Source organism: Delphinapterus leucas, chromosome 1 (genome assembly GCF_059928025.1).
Source record: "Delphinapterus leucas isolate spDelLeu-1000000601 "Yukka" chromosome 1, BTC_Dleu_Yukka2, whole genome shotgun sequence".
Classification (NCBI taxonomy): Eukaryota; Metazoa; Chordata; class Mammalia; order Artiodactyla; family Monodontidae; genus Delphinapterus; species Delphinapterus leucas.
The window spans coordinates 90488298-90503795 of record NC_143129.1 but is presented as its reverse complement, the minus strand read 5'-3'; the positions used below and the strand labels follow the sequence as shown (position 1 = coordinate 90503795).

The 15498-nt window shown below is 42.2% G+C and overlaps 2 protein-coding genes across 3 annotated transcripts in view; both read right to left on the bottom strand.

Annotated features, from left to right (window-relative positions):
• Positions 1-7272: 7272 nt before the first annotated feature.
• BCL2L15 (BCL2 like 15) lies at positions 7273-15254 on the bottom strand. The gene is made up of 4 exons (XM_022584024.3): positions 15128-15254; positions 14686-14807; positions 10248-10472; positions 7273-9608 (listed from the first exon to the last, which is right to left on the bottom strand). The coding sequence occupies exons 1-4, from the start codon at positions 15252-15254 to the stop codon at positions 9591-9593; spliced, it is 492 nt and encodes a 163-aa protein (XP_022439732.1). The 3' UTR covers positions 7273-9590.
• The window catches only part of AP4B1 (adaptor related protein complex 4 subunit beta 1), a 14799-nt gene continuing 14480 nt past the window's right edge, over positions 15180-15498 (bottom strand). Inside the window, exon 11 of one of the 2 annotated variants that reach the window (XM_089917593.1) lies at positions 15180-15284. In XM_089917593.1, the coding sequence (XP_089773719.1) occupies positions 15264-15284 (21 nt within the window). In that variant the 3' untranslated portion in view covers positions 15180-15263. The remainder of the gene's footprint in view (positions 15285-15498) is intronic. The other variant, XM_089917596.1, reaches the window with a different exon arrangement.

Below are 15498 nucleotides of genomic sequence, written 5' to 3'. Positions count from 1 at the left end.
TATTTCTTCTTTGACTTCTTCAGTGATGTCTCGGTTATTTAGTAGCATATTGTTTAGCCTCCATGTGTTTGCGTTTTTTACAGTTGTTTTTTTTTCTGTAATTGATTTCTAATCTCCTAGTGTTGTGGTCAGAAAATATGCTTGATATGACTTCAGTTTTCTTAAGTTTACCAAGGCTTGATTTGTGAGAGAAGATGTGATCTATCCTGAAGAATGTTCTGTGTGCACTTAAGAAAGTGTATTCTGCTGTTTTTGGATGGAATGTCCTATAAATATCAGTGAAGTCCATCTTGTTTAATGTGTTATTTAAAGCTTGTGTTTCCTTATTTATTTTCATTTTGGGTGATCTGTTCATTGGTGAAAGTGGGGTGTTAAAGTCCCCAACTATAATTGTGTTACTGTTGATTTCCCCTTTTATGGCTGTTAGCATTCGCCTTATGTATTGAGGTGCTCCTACGTCGGGTGCATAATATTTACAATTGTTATATCTTCTTCTTGGATTGATCCCTTGATCATTATGTAGTGTCCTTCTTTGTCTCTTGTAATAGTTTTTATTTTAAAGTCTATTTTGTCTCATATGAGAATTGCTACTCCAGCTTTCTTTTGGTTTCCATTTGCATGGAATATCTTTTTCTATCCCCTCACTTTCAGTCTGTATGTGTCCCTAGGTCTGAAGTCAGTCTCTTGTAGACAGCTTATATATGGGTCTTGTTTTTGTATCCATTCAGCCAGTCTGTGTCTTCTGGTTGGAGCATTTAATCCATTTATATTTAAGGTAATTGTCAATATGTATGTTCCTATTATCATTTTCTTAATTGTTTTGGGTTTGTTTTTGTAGATCTTTTTCCTTCTCTTGTGTTTCCCACCTAGATAAATTCCTTTAGCATTTGTTGTAAAGCTGGTTTGGTGGTGCTGAATTAGCTTTTGCTTGTCTGTAAAGCTTTTGATTTCCCTGTTGAATCTGAATTAGATCCTTGCTGGGTAGAGTAATCTTGGTTGTAGGTTTTTCCCTTTCATCACTTTGAATATATCCTGCCACTCTATTCTGGCCTGCAGAGTTTCTGGTGAAAAATCAGTGATTACCTTATGGGGATTCCCTTGTATGTTATTTGTTGCTTTTCCCTTGCTGCTTTTAATATTTTTTCTTTGTATTTACTTTTTGTTAGCTTAATTAATATGTGTCTCAGCATGTTTCTCCTTGGGTTTAACTTGTATGGGACTCTCTGTGCTTCCTGAACTTGGGTGGCTATTTCCTTTCCCATGTTAGGGAAGTTTTCGACTATAATCTTAGAGACAGGTCGCTCAGATTGTCTTCATTTCTTTTCATTCTTTTTTCTTCATTTTGCTCCGTGGCAGTTATTTCCACTATTCTATCTTCCAGTTCACTTATCTGTTCTTCTGCCTCAGTTATTCTGGTATTGATTCCTTCCACTGTATTTTAAATTTCAGTTATTGTGTTGTTCATCACTGTTTGTTTGCTCTTTAGTTCTTCTAGGTCCTTGTTAAACATTTCTTGTATTTTCTCGAGCCATGCCTCCATTCTATTTCCAAGATCCTGGATCATCTTTATTACCATTACTCTGAATTCTTTTTCAGGTAGACTGCCTATTTCCTCTTCATTTATTTGGTCTTGTCAGTTTTTACCTTGCTCCTTCGTCTGCAACATATTTCCCTGTCTTCTCATTTTGTCTAACTTACTGTTTTTGATGTCTCCTTCCCACAGGCTTCAATGTCATTGTTCCTCTTGCTTCTGGTGTTTGCCCCCGGTGGTTGAGGTTGGTCCAGTGGCTTCCTGGTGCCTGTGCTCTGGTGGGTGGAGCTGGATCTTGTCCTTCTGATGGGGAGGGTCTGATGGGGAGGGTCACGTCAGGTGGTGTGTTTTGGTGGGTCTATGAGCTTAATATGACTTTAGGCCTGTCTGCTGATGGGTGGGTTTGTGTTCCTGTCTTGCTTGTTGTTTGGCATGAGGCATCCAACACTGGAGCTTGCAGGCAGTTAGGTGGGTACAGGTCTTGGAGTTGAGATGGAGACTTCCTGGAGAGCTGTTGCTGATTAATATTCCCTGGGGCCAGGAATTCTCTGGCAGTCCAGCATCCTGGACTCGGGTGCTCCCACCCCAGAGGCTCAGGCCCAACCCCTGGCTAGGGAACCAAGATGCTGCAAGCTGCAAGGCAAAAAAATAAATTAAATAAGGTGGGGGGAAGAAAACAGACTAACAAAACCCAAGACAAATAGCAAAGACAAAAACAAACAGTAACAACAACAGTTTAAAAAAAAGAAAACAAAGGAACAAATAAAACCCAAGACAAATGGTAAAAGCGAAACCAAACAAACAAAAACAAAAACTAGAAGCACACACACATACAAAAAAAGAAACAAAAACAAAGGAAACAAAACACAAGAGAACAACCAGACAAATAAAAGAACCCAAAAAACGAGATCAAACAATTAAAAACAAAACTAACAAAAACAAGAAACAAAACAAAAGCAAATGCACACACACACAAAAAGCAAAGAAAACATAAAACAAACACAAAAATGATTTTAAAAAGATTAAAAACAAAACATAAGAAGGAAAAAACAGAAAACACCAAAAAAGAAAAGTAAAAGCAGAAAAGTAAAAAACATAATAAAAAAATTTTAATAAAAAATAAAATAATAATTTTAAAAAACAGAACAAAACATTAAAAAAAATAGTAATAATAATATTTTCCTGGGGTCTCAGCTGTCAGTGTCCTTGCCCCCACCGTGAGTCACAGCCAACCTCCACTTCCCTAGGAGGCCTCCAGTACCTCTGGGTAGGTCTCTGGACCCACTCTGGGCACTGTGTCAGTAGCTCAGACTCTGACCTGGCCCAACTGTCACTTGTATTTGCCCCCAGTCTCAGTTGTGGGAACACTCACTGTCCATTCAGATATTTCATATATGCAGGGTTTACCAAGTTGATTGCGGGGATTTAATCTGTGACTTGTGCAGCTGCATGTAAAGATTTTCATTCCTCTTCCTTAGTTGCCTCGCCCCTTGGGCTCAGCTGTGATTTTAGTCCCAGCTCTGCACATGCGCCACCCACAGAGGTCTGCTCCTGAAGCTGCCCTGGAGCACTCGGGTCTGCTCTGGTGACGGCAAGATGTAGAGGTGGCATGGCCGCTGGGGTTGTGGGAGCCCCGGAAGTGACAGGTGCGCAGGGTTTGGGGGGTTGGCAGCTGTGAGAGATCCAGTCCTGTCAGTGAGGAGGTGCCCGGGGAAGCCGGTGGCCACGGGCATGAGAGATCTGGGCCTAGTAGGAGCCTTTCCCAGCACTCAGTGGCCATTGTGAGAGGATCAGCCCTGGCGGAGGCCCTTCCTAGTGCCCAGGGGTAGGCACGAGAAAGCCAGCCACAGTAGGGGCTTCTCCTAGCACCTGGTGGCAGGTGTGTGCGTGCAGCCTCTGTGGGGACCTTTCCTAGCACTTGGGGGGACAGGGGGTGGCGCATGGGAAGAGAGAAGCTGCAATGGTGGCTCCACCCCCTGCGTGTCACTCAACAGTGGCACCTGGCTTCTGTGGCAGTCCAGGTTTCCTCCATAAGCATTCCGGTTGCAATTGCCTCCCTCCCGTCCCCTCAGTCTGTCTCCTCACAGCCAACAGCAGTCTTCTCCCTGGGTTTGCTCTCCAATACCCACATTCCAGCTCCCAGCCCTTGTGCACACCAGCAGACACATGTCCCAGTCTGGGGCACGCAGGGATGTGGCACAGACCATCTGTGTAGGTCACACTCTGTCCTGTCCTGGCTGCCACAGACCAGCCATTTCACCCTCCTCTGACAGCCTCAGATGTTCCCCTTCTGTCCCAACTGATTTCCATGTTGGTGAGGGGGCTTCCCCAGATGTAGGAACCTCTCCTCTTCCTCAGCTCCCCACCAAGGGGCACAGGCCCCATGCTGCTTCCTCTCCTCTTTTTCCCTTCTTTTTTCTTTCGTCCTACCTGGTTATGTGGGGATCTTTCCTGTCCTTTCCAGTGTCCAAGGTCTTCTGATGGTGTTCAGCCGGTGCTCTGTGAGAATTGTTCCATCTGTAGATGTATTCTTTTTTTTTTTCCAGTTTAAAAATACTTTATTGCCAAAAAATGCTAACCATCATCTGACAATGCAGGGTTGCCACAGACCTTCAACTTGTAAAAAACGCAGTATTTTCAAAGCACAATAAATTCAAGAGCAAGAAAATGAGGTATGCTTGTATTTCATTAGATTTCCTAATAGGTTCAACTAGTTAAAAACAGACTTAAGAACTAACTTGGTAACTGGTGAGAGCAGAAAGACATAGGCATAATAGAGAGTAGACCTGTAGGGTAGAGTACGCTTGATGTTATGAGCACCTGTCTATGTTTTTTTTTAATTTTTATTTTATATTTGAGGATAGTTGATTCACAATGTTGTGTTAGTTTCAGGTGTACAGCAAAGTGATTCAGTTATGCATATACATATATCTATTCTTTTTCAAATTCTTTCCCAATTTAGGTTATTGCCAACATTGAGTAGAGTTACGTATACTATACAGTAGGTCCCTTTTGGTTATCTATTTAAAATATAGTAGTGTGTATATGTCAATCCCAAACCCCCAATTTATCCCCCCCTCCACCTTTCCCCTTCGGTAACCATAAGTTTGTTTTCTAAGTCTATGAGTCTGTTTCTGTTTTGTAAACAAGTTCACTTGTATCATTTTTTTTAGATTCCACATTTAAGTGATATCATATGGTATTTGTCTTTCTCTGTCTGACTTAACTTCACTTAGTATGATAATCTCAAGGTCCATCCATGTTGCTGTAAATGGCATTATTTCATTCCTTTTAATGGCTGAGTAATATTCCATTGTATATACGTACCACAATGGATTTTCGTTATCCATTCATCTGTTGATGGATATTTAGGTTGTTTCCATGTCTTGGCTCTTGTAAACAGCACTGCAGTGAACATTGGGATACATGTATCCTTTCCAACCATAGTTTTCTCTGGATATATGCCCAGAAGTGGGATTGCTGGATCATGTCCTCTGCGTGTTCTCTCTTCCTCTCCCTTTGTAGGAAATGTGACTGGAAACAGTAACTCCACGTTTATTTCCAGCGGGCAGGTGATGAATTTCAAGGGCAACATCATCGTGGTCTACGTCAGTCAGAACTCGCAGGAGGGTCCGGTGGGGCTGGGCAGCGGCACAGGGGAGCCGGTGGGCTGCCCAGTGCAGGAGGAGAGCCCACCGTGCTGCGACTCGTTCGCTGGCCTCGTGCCGTGCTTCCCGGATAAGTGCGCAAGCCTCGAGGTGGGCCCAGGACGGCAGGAGCGAGGCACCCCCGGGCCCGACAAGGCCTTGCAGCCAGTGCAGGAGCAGGGGGAGGCTGAGGCCAGCGTGCCCCAGATGCAGCACTGAGCAGCCGAGAACCTGCTGTGGTTCACAGCGCCCCTTGGAGCCTCGATGCAGCCGGGCAGGCGCAAACCTGCAGGCCTTCCAGCCCGCCCTCTGCGCTGCGCACGTCGGGAGCCTGTAGATGTATTCTTTTTTTTTTTTTTTTTTTTTGCGGTACTAGGGCCTTTCACCATTGTGGCCTCTCCCCTTGCGGAGCACAGGCTCTGGACGCGCAGGCTCAGCGGCCATGGCTCACCGGCCCAGCCGCTCCGCGGCATGTGGGATCTTCCCAGACCGGGGCACGAACCCGTGTTCCCTGCATTGGCAGGCGGACTCTCAACCACTGCGCCACCAGGGAAGCCCTGTAGATGTATTCTTGTTGCATTTGTGGAGAGGCAGAAACTCCACATCCTTCTACTCCTCCACCATCTTGAAAAACCCCCTTGAGTTGGGTCTTGAAGATGTGAGTAGAGCCTGAGAAAAATGCTCTACACACATGTAGAGCCATAACAATAGAAAGGGCAGTTGGGACCAGACCCTGGGGGAACTTGAATACCAGGCTGAAAAGTCAGGCTCTATTTGATGGGAAATGGAAAACCATTGTTTTTTTAAAACAACTTTTTTGAGGTAGTGTTGACATACAATAAACTACACATTTCAAAGTGTAGGTTTGATAAGCTTTGGCACGCGTACACAGTCATGACACCATTGCCACCATCAAGGTAATGAATATATCCAATTATCTTCAAAAGTTCCACTGAAAGATTTTAAGAGAATGATAATCAAAGCAATGCTTTGGGAAAATGATAGTTTTTAAAAAGTAAATGCCTCCTTCTGATACATTTTTTTAAAGTCTCAAAATCTCCTTCAGTGGCATGTAAAATTTCAAAATGAATTATACCATATCGAAAACTGAATCAGAACAAGGGACAAAGAAATCACAGCTTTGGCCAATTTGGTGGCAGTATATGGGACAGACTGGAATGGGGCAAGCTTGCAACAGGACAATCAGTTGAAAGCACAACTAGAAGGCTTTGCCAGTAGTCCAAGCAGGGACAAGAGTCCCTATAAACTCTTGTAGGGAGAGTCAGGACAAAAAGGAAGGAATAAGTGAGAAAGACTAACTGGGGGAGTAGGACTGGAGGGAGGGAGAAGGGAAAAATGACAGGATTTGAGCTAGTTGGATGGCAATCTGGGAAAGTGTGGGGATAAGAAAGGTTGATAGAAATAAAGAATTAGAGTTTGTGGATATGGGTTTAGCAAGAAGGAAAATAAGTCAGACATAGGAATCACTCACATTGAGGTGAAAGGTAAGGTAAGATTGGCTTGCCTTTGTGGGAGACAGAGTTAATGGAGAGAAAAAAGTCAAGCTAGAACTTTATGAATTCCAAACCACAGGGGCTCCAAATTGTTTAAGCAGTGCTTAAAATATTCCAGGCACTGGGCTAAGCCCTTGACAAAGTGTACTGTATCTTTTGTCCCTCACAATAACCCTATTGTGGAAACATAGGCACAAGGAAATTGGATTACTTGCCCAATGTCACATGATTTGTCTATGGTGAAACTAAGTTGTTAAAATCAGACAACCTAAATGCCTTCTTGATCTCTGGGCTACAGTGTCTTCTTCTTGCAGCCCAAATCACTTCAGCATTCCTAGGATAAAGGGTGGCCTAACAACAAACACAACACCCAGGCCAGAGCTGCTTTACCCATTTGCCTGGTATACTCCCCAGGGGCACCATATCCTCTATCTCAAGATACTACAGTATAGGGGAGTTCCCTGGTGGTCCAGTGGTTAGGACTCTGTGCTTTCACTGCTGTGGCCTGGGTTCAATCCCTGACTGGGGAACTAAGATCCCGCAAGCTGTGTGGCATGGCCAGAAAAAAAAAATACTACAATTTATTTTTTTCCAGTTTTATTGAGCTATAACATTGTGTAAGTTTAAAGTATACAGTGTAATGATTTGATATACAGATATAGTAAAATGATCACCATAACAAAGTTAACATATCCATCATCTCACATAGCTACAATTTGTGTGTATGGTGAGAACTTTAAAAATCTACTCTCTAAGCAACTTTTAAATATACATTACAGTATTGTTAACTATAGTCACCATGCTGTACGTTACATCCCCAGAACTTTTCATCTCATAGGAAGTTTGTATCCTTTGACGACCTTCACCTGTTTCCTCTACCCCACCCCCCCCACCCCCGACCCCCTGCCCCTGGCAACCACCAATCTGCTCCTTATTTCTATATCATTCAATTTAGATTGCACTTGCTGAGAATTAGTTCAAATGCATAGAGAGAAGAATTTTATTTCATGAACAGAACAGCATTAGTCAAAGTGAAAATAATGATTTCACTTAAGAGGTCAAATACCACAAAACTCACCATGCTGAGTTTACAGTAATGTAAGGGACAAAGGAATACATCAAGTGTCTTAAATTGGTAGCAAAAACAGATAATTTCTACTAAAGAGAAACATGAAATCTCATTTCTGGATTACTAACCCAATTACGATTTATCGAAGAATAGAGGAAATAGCATAACTTGAAAAAGTCAGAATACATTAACAGCACTACAGCTTTATTTCTGTGTATCTAGGGGAGCCAGATGGCTGGCTGGGTGAAGGGAGGGGATGTGGTTAACTTTGTTAAACTTTAGCCAAAGCCATTAACGCCTCTCTTAAAAAAATAGGTATAGTAATGCTTTAGTAGTGATTTTCTTCTTGATGTTCAGGTAAATCGTCTGGTTTGGGGACTTAGAGATGAAAAAGTCTCTATCTGATGACTGCCTACTAATCTATGAGATTATTAAGAACTGCTATGAGATACACAGACCATAGAAACCATATGTTTTACCTCCAATCACTTGTGGCAGGGCCAGGGAAATGTATACCTTCTATCGAATACTCAGGAGTCACAGAGCTCCTTTTGCCAAAGGTTCTAAAGAAAGTGTGGACTATGCAAAAACTAACAAACACTCAGACTAAATTCTGAAAAAGGAGTTATCCTATCTACAGCTCTGTTTGGAATTATCATGATTGCAACAGAGTTTAAATTACACAAGGAGAAATGTTCATTTAGCTTTAGAGCAGGGGTCTGCAAACTTGAAGGGCCAGATAGTAAATATTTTAAGCTTTACAGGACAGGCTATATGGTGTCTGCTATAACTACTCAACTCTGCTGCTGCGATGCTAAAACAGCCATAAATAATATGTAAACAAGTGAGTGTAGCTGCATTCCAATAAAACTTTCTTTACAAAAAAAAATTTTTAAAGCGGTGGGCTGATTGGGCCTGTGGGCTCTAATTTCCCAACCCTTGCTCTAAAGTGACGGTTCTCAAAATTTATGTGTATATTAGAATCACCAGTGGATCTGATTAAAAAGTTAGGAACCTGGGCCCCAGCCCTCCCCTACAGAATCAGAATCTCTAGCGGATGGGGCCTGGAAATCAGCAACATATAAGGTCACATGCAAGTGGTATGTAAACTGTACTTTGAAAAACACTGTGGTATGTAGCTAGCCTCATCTAAGCTGGGATGGCCCTACTGTCCCAGAAGTGGGCCAGCACTTCCTGCATCCTGTGGCAATAAAAATGCAGCAACTGTTTTATTGCTCTTTGGCCTTCCTAGTAGAAGAGCAGATGAACAAAGTGCTATTTTTTTTGCTTCCAGCCTTGAAAATACATAAAATAAGTTGGCTCAGGTGAAATTAACATGAGATTTAGGTTATGAATTTAAAAGAAAATCCTCAACTTAAAATAACAAGGTTTTCTAACCAAAGATCTCCCTGAAACCCTTTAGACTGCAAAATTAGTAGACAAGATCCTTACCAGAGGACAGGACTAAATCTGAAGGAATGGTTTACTGTGTGTTCCCTTTTCCCCACAGTATCTCCAGCAAATGCCTGCCCTGTTGCCTGGAATTCCACTACTGACGAGTCACTACTTTAAGTCTGGAGGTCTTTGCTTCAACAAAACCTCATTAAAACTCATGTAAAAACAGAAAGTATAAAATCTCTACAGACCTCTGGGAGCTGCTCCTAACTTTAACAATCAGTAGAAAACAGGTTATTCAGCTAAGTTCAGTTCTGTCCAAGAGAAAGAAGGTTTTGATTTGGTTGTTTCTGTTTTAATTGCCAGAGATCAATCACCCGATCAGTCAAAGAAGATCAAAGTTTTTCAGGCTGGAAAACGGCTCCACCTCTTCTTCAGCTCTCCAGGTTTTCCTAGGAAGGACAATGAATATCCTACAGTCAAAGGAATGGTCTTCAGGAACTCCTTAAAGAAGCCAGAATGACCCACAGATAACTCCAGGGAAGAGAGCTCTTACTAAGGCTTCTGCTGATCTTGGAAATGAAGGGGAGTGCTCTAAGAGAGCAGATGTTCTAATGATTACTAAGACATGGACTTAGAATGCCTCCTACCGTTACCACTACAGCAGATGTCACTAACCGTTTTTTTGTTAGATAATAGTAAGATGATTCTGAACTTCCTCAACACACACCCAAAAGATGTTAGGGAAAAAAGACCCAGAAATTTACCAGTAGAGCAAAGTCACACTGAGATTAGAACTCCACCACTAACATACTTCATAGATGATTATGTTCAGGAAGTGGAAATTAGCTTGACAAAGTTAGCAGTCAACATTTTAGGCAGCCTGGCTCTGGGGTCCAAGACCCACTGGCTGAGCTTCTGACTCCTCCCCTTTTCCATGGCAAAAAAATCCCGGCATTTTCAGCAAAGTTGGAAGGCCAGTTTCCCTGCATGGTTTCCAACTGATGGAAAGAACCACGAATTGGAGTCCCAGAGATTAGTACAAAAACAATGCAAATGTCTAGCAAAGCCAGGGGCCCCAAAATACTTACCCAACCTCCCTGGCCCTGGATATACTCTCGGATGGCAGTGTTCCCAATGATCATATTTGTCATGGGCGTAGCCACCTGTCTTGCTATCTCAGGAGTCATGCGGACCACACGTTCAAGAAGTTTCACTGACACTGCCAGAAAGGCTCTCTCATAAGCCAAGCTGGAATCCTGGGCACACCAGGCCTTGCTGAGAGAATTAACTGTGTCCTGAAGTATAGCTCCTGCCTGGGGTAAGATATGGGATCTATCAGTGGAGTATCACTGAAAAAGTACAGTAGGCTGCAGGTGTAGGAATCCAGTAAAGCAAGTGTTTCTCAAAGAGTGGCAAGTGCACATTGGTTGTATCTAAGGTAATCTTAAGAAGTAGATGGATATAATTCAAAAAGAGTCATGTACCACAATGTTCATTGCAGCTCTATTTACAATAGCCAGGACACGGAAGCAACCTAAGCGTCCATCCACAGATGAAAGGATAAAGATGTGGCACATATATACAATGGAATATTACTCAGCCATAAAAAGAAACGAAATTGAGTTATTTGTAGTGAGGTGGACGGACCTAGAGTCTGTCATACAGAGTAAAGTAAGTCAGAAAGAGAAAAACAAATACCATATGGTAACACATATATATGGAATCTAAAGGGAAAAAAATGGTCATGAAGAACCTAGGGGCAGGACAGGAATAAAGACACAGACCTACTAGAGAATGGACTTGAGGACATGGGGAGGGGGAAGGGTAAGCTGGGACAAAGTGAGAGAGTGGCATGGACATATATACACTACCAAATGTAAAACCGATAGCTAGTGGGAAGCAGCCTCATAGCACAGGGAGATCAGCTCGGTGCTTTGTGACCACCTAGAGGGGTGGGATAGGGAGGGTGGGTGGGATAGGGAGGGGGGGTGGGATAGGGAGGGTGGGTGGGAGCGAGACGCAAGAGGAAGGAGATATGGGGATATATGTATATGTATAGCTGATTCACTTTGTTATAAAGCAGAAACTAACACACCATTGTAAAGCAATTATACTCCAATAAAGATGTTAAAAAAAAAAAGAACAGAAAAATAAAGTAGATGGATAAACTTTTCTTACTTTAGTATTTTTAATTTATTGTAATGGGTATTAGAAAAAACCTAAGCAGCCAATCAAACCCATGATTTGCTCAGGATGAACAAAATGATTAAAGGAAAAACAAAATGATTTGAAAGAAAAATACCAAGTACATCATAGCAGAGTTGGTCAAATTCTAAAGGTATGGCTTGAATGACTGAAGTCTGGGAAACTCTAAAGTAAAAAATAGATTAGCTTTTTCTCTTTCTCTTTCCTTCCCCAAAAGTTCTATCCAAGAGTCATTAGATGGGGCTGAGTAAGGTCTATTGTGGTGTAGTGTAGGGGAGCCACGGTGGTCAAAGCAGGGTGTCAGAACCTAAACAAGCCGAGAAGGGCATCCACGGTGAGAGTACCTAGATCCTGGCTTCCAAATAGCATTCTCCATTAAAAGAAACTAGAGCTCCCTGGCGAATGGCTAATTTCAGGCTGGGGCTTGGAAAATACAAGATCTTCTGTCAGAAATTAAAGAAGTACTCAGAGAATGATAGGGACATGCCAAAAAGACACAGTCCAGGTTGAAAGGTGGAAGCTAGGGCAATTTGAGCATACAGATAAATAATAATAGTAACAGATTACAACCCACTGAATAAAGTAGGAATTCATGGGTCCACGTTGATATAAAAAATAAATAAATGAATAGATTAAAATTTTGGTGAGAAATGGGGCATTTACATGGTTTCAAAGGACTTCCCTACAAGACACTTACTAATTAAAGGTGAAAAGATTAACTTGACAGTGAAGAAGCCTTGCAGACACTATTTTAAGTGATTAAAGTTAACACCAGTACTGGGACAAATTGAAATCTGCACCACTTGATAGGATGCAGTGAAATGAACACAGCAACACTTCTGTGCAATTCCTACCAAAGGTACATATCCTGTATCGATTCAAGAGGAAATATCAAACAAACCCAAGTTAAGGGACATTCTTCAAAATAATTGGCCCATAATCGTCAAGGGTCAAGGTCATGAAAATCAAGGAAAGGCTGAGGAACTATTCCAAATTGAAGGAGACGAAAGAGACATGACAACTAAGTGCAATATCTGATTCTGACCTAGATCCTTCTGCTATGCAGGTGACCCTTGAACAACTCAGAGGTTAGGGGAAACAATCCCCTGCATAGTTGAAAACCTACATATAACTTTATGGTTGGCCCTCCGTATCTGCGGTTCCACATCTGCAGATTCAACCAAGTGCAGATCGTGTAGTACTGTACTATTTATTGAAAAAAAAATGCATATAAGTGGACCCATGCAGTTCAAACCTGTGTTGTTCAAGGGCCAGCTGTAAGTGAAAGTCTGAGAAAATCTGAGCGGGATCTGAGGATGAGATGATAATGTATCAATGCTAAATTCCTGGTTTTGATGGTTAGACTGTGGTTATATAAGAGAATGTCCTTGTTTGAAGGGGGTGATGGAACAACATGTTGGCTACTTACTCTCAAACGATTCAACTTTTCTGTGAGTTTGAAGCTGTTTCCAAAATAATTTGTTTGTTTGTTTGGGGGTTTTTTTGTTTTGTTTTTTTTTGTGGTACACGGGCCTCTCACTGTTGTGGCCTCTCCCGCTGCGGAGCACAGGCGCTGGATGCACAGGCCCAGCGGCCACGGCTCATGGGCCCAGCCGCTCCGCGGCATGTGGGACCTTCCCAGACCGGGGCACGAACCCGTGTCCCCTGCATCGGCAGGCGGACTCTCAACCACTGTGCCACCAGGGAAGCCCCAAAATAATTTTTTTTAATTAAAAAGTAAAAGTAGATCCAGCTACCAGCTACCGAGGAAAGCTTCAGTGCAAGCAATTAGGTGTGATAAGTCCAGTTCTGCCTGAGCTGCATTCAGTAGGAAGATAAAGCATAATGGTTAAGGGTGTGGTTCAGCACAGAGATACAGAGAATAGATTGGTGGTGACCAGGAGATAGGGCGAGGTCAAAATGGGTAAAGGAGGGACTTCCCTGGTGGCACAGTGGTTAAGAATCCGCCTGCCAACGCAGGGGACATGGGTTCGAGCCCTGGTCTAGAAAGGTCCCACATGCCACGGAGCAACAAAGCCTGTGGGCCACAACTACTGAAGCCCGCACGCCTAGAGCCCGTGCTCCACAACAAAGAGAAGCCACTGCAATGAGAAGCCTGCACACCACCACGAAGGGTAGCCCCCGCTCACTACAACTAGAGAAAGCCCACGTACAGCAACGAAGACCCAACGCAGCCAAAAATAAAATATTAATTAATTAATTTAGAAAACCAAAAAGAACCAAAATCGGTAAAGGGGGTCAATTTTATGGTGACAGAGAGAAACTAGACTTTTGGTGGCAAGCATGCTGTGGTGTATACAAAAGTGGAATTATAATGTTGTACACATGAAATTTATGTAAAGTTATAAAGCAATGCTACCTCAATTTAAAAAAAAAAGTGTGACTCTGGAATCAGTCTGGGTTCAAATCCTAACTTCAACACTTACTAAATAATCTAATTACTTATTTCCCTATTCTTCAGTTTCCTTATCAGCTTAAATGGATACTAAGTCAGAAAATACTTTTTGAGGGCCTATTGTATATCATGTTCTGTTCTAGGTTGTGTGAATATAGCAGTGGACAAAATGGGTTAAATGTTTGCTCTCACAGTGTTACACACAGATGAGAGAGGTTGCACTGTGGATAAGAGTTTCTATAATGCCTCATAGAGTGGTGTAAGGATTAAATGAGATAATAAACGTAAAGCATTTAGAATACTGTCTGGCACATGGTAAGTGATGAGTTAACATTAGCTGTTATTATTGATATTAATCAACAACCTCTTCTAGAACATTGCCTATGGTATTTATATCCCACACAAAGTCCAGGAATCAGGACACTGATGAAAAGCCAGATATGCCCTAGTGGCTGCTGTACTTATCCTTTGTTGCGTCGGATTTGTCAAATGCCTATCCTTCCTGTACATAATTTTATTGCTGGGCCTTGAGGAAAAAAAGATGTCCACTACCAGCAAAATAAATATTAAAACAGGTGCATAAAAGAATAAAATGCTTTACCAAGAATAAAATGCTATATATATACTCTATGCCATTAAGCACAGCTCTGATGAAAAACAAATAGAAACAATCTGAAGGCTGATCAGCCTATGCCAAAAGCTCTCCACCTCAATACCACCTAGGCTTTGATTAACTGCTAAAGAACCGGCAGTTGAAGAATTCCTGCTGTATCTCCTTGGATGCATTAAGCCCCCAAATCTTTCACAGAACATTTCTAGTCACAGTCATATAGGAGTAGTAAGAGAAGGATATCTGAAATAGAAAAAAAGCAGCAAACAACAGAAGGAAGTAGCAGAAACTTGACCTGTCCCTGAATGGTTTCTGCGATGATGTTTTTGGCAGGAGCTTCCAATTCTCCATTGAACTTGTCACCCAACATCCGAAGGCGACCAGCAATGATGGCCACATCAAAAGAGCAGACCTCTCCTAAAACAGAGGGAACACAGGCACATTCGTCACAATGCTTGAAGGGATGGCAAGTCCCAGGAATCTGGGCATTGAAAAAAGTTCTCTAGACTTTTTAAACAATTTGGGCATCATTCTCTCCGAAGAAAATCTTCAATATTCTGTCAATACCAATAGAAGACAGAAAATCTCCCTTCACTGGGAATCTCTTTCCCTTCTATAAAGACTTCAGATATTGCTGAAAGCTTAGAGCTTACCTTTTGAAACTTAAGAAGAAATAAGTAAGAATATTCAGATTCTCTTGTTGACCTGCAATTACCACCTCAGGCCAGGAGCCTTACCTGAATCTAGTTCGTCTGCACAATGTAGGGTCCGGTTAGCAACCTGACAAGTGGGACCTAAGAAGTCTGTGAGTAGAGAGTCTATAATGCATTCCGTTTGCTCCTCAAAGGTTCGGGGGCTCTTCATTTTAGGTGTTTATGGCCAAGTTTTGCTTTTCTACAAAACAAAGCAGTTTTCAGCTCAGAAGGAAGTCAGAAACACTGGTAAACCAGATGTGTCCCTCTTGTAAAGTTACTTAATGGGACATGGAGTCCTGGAGCCTTTCCCACCACCTGTCTTCAAGACAGCTGCTCAGAAATATGGGACTTCTCTGAAGAGCTCACCCACACACAGCTACGGAGGTTTGTTGAAGACTTTCAGTTCCTTATCT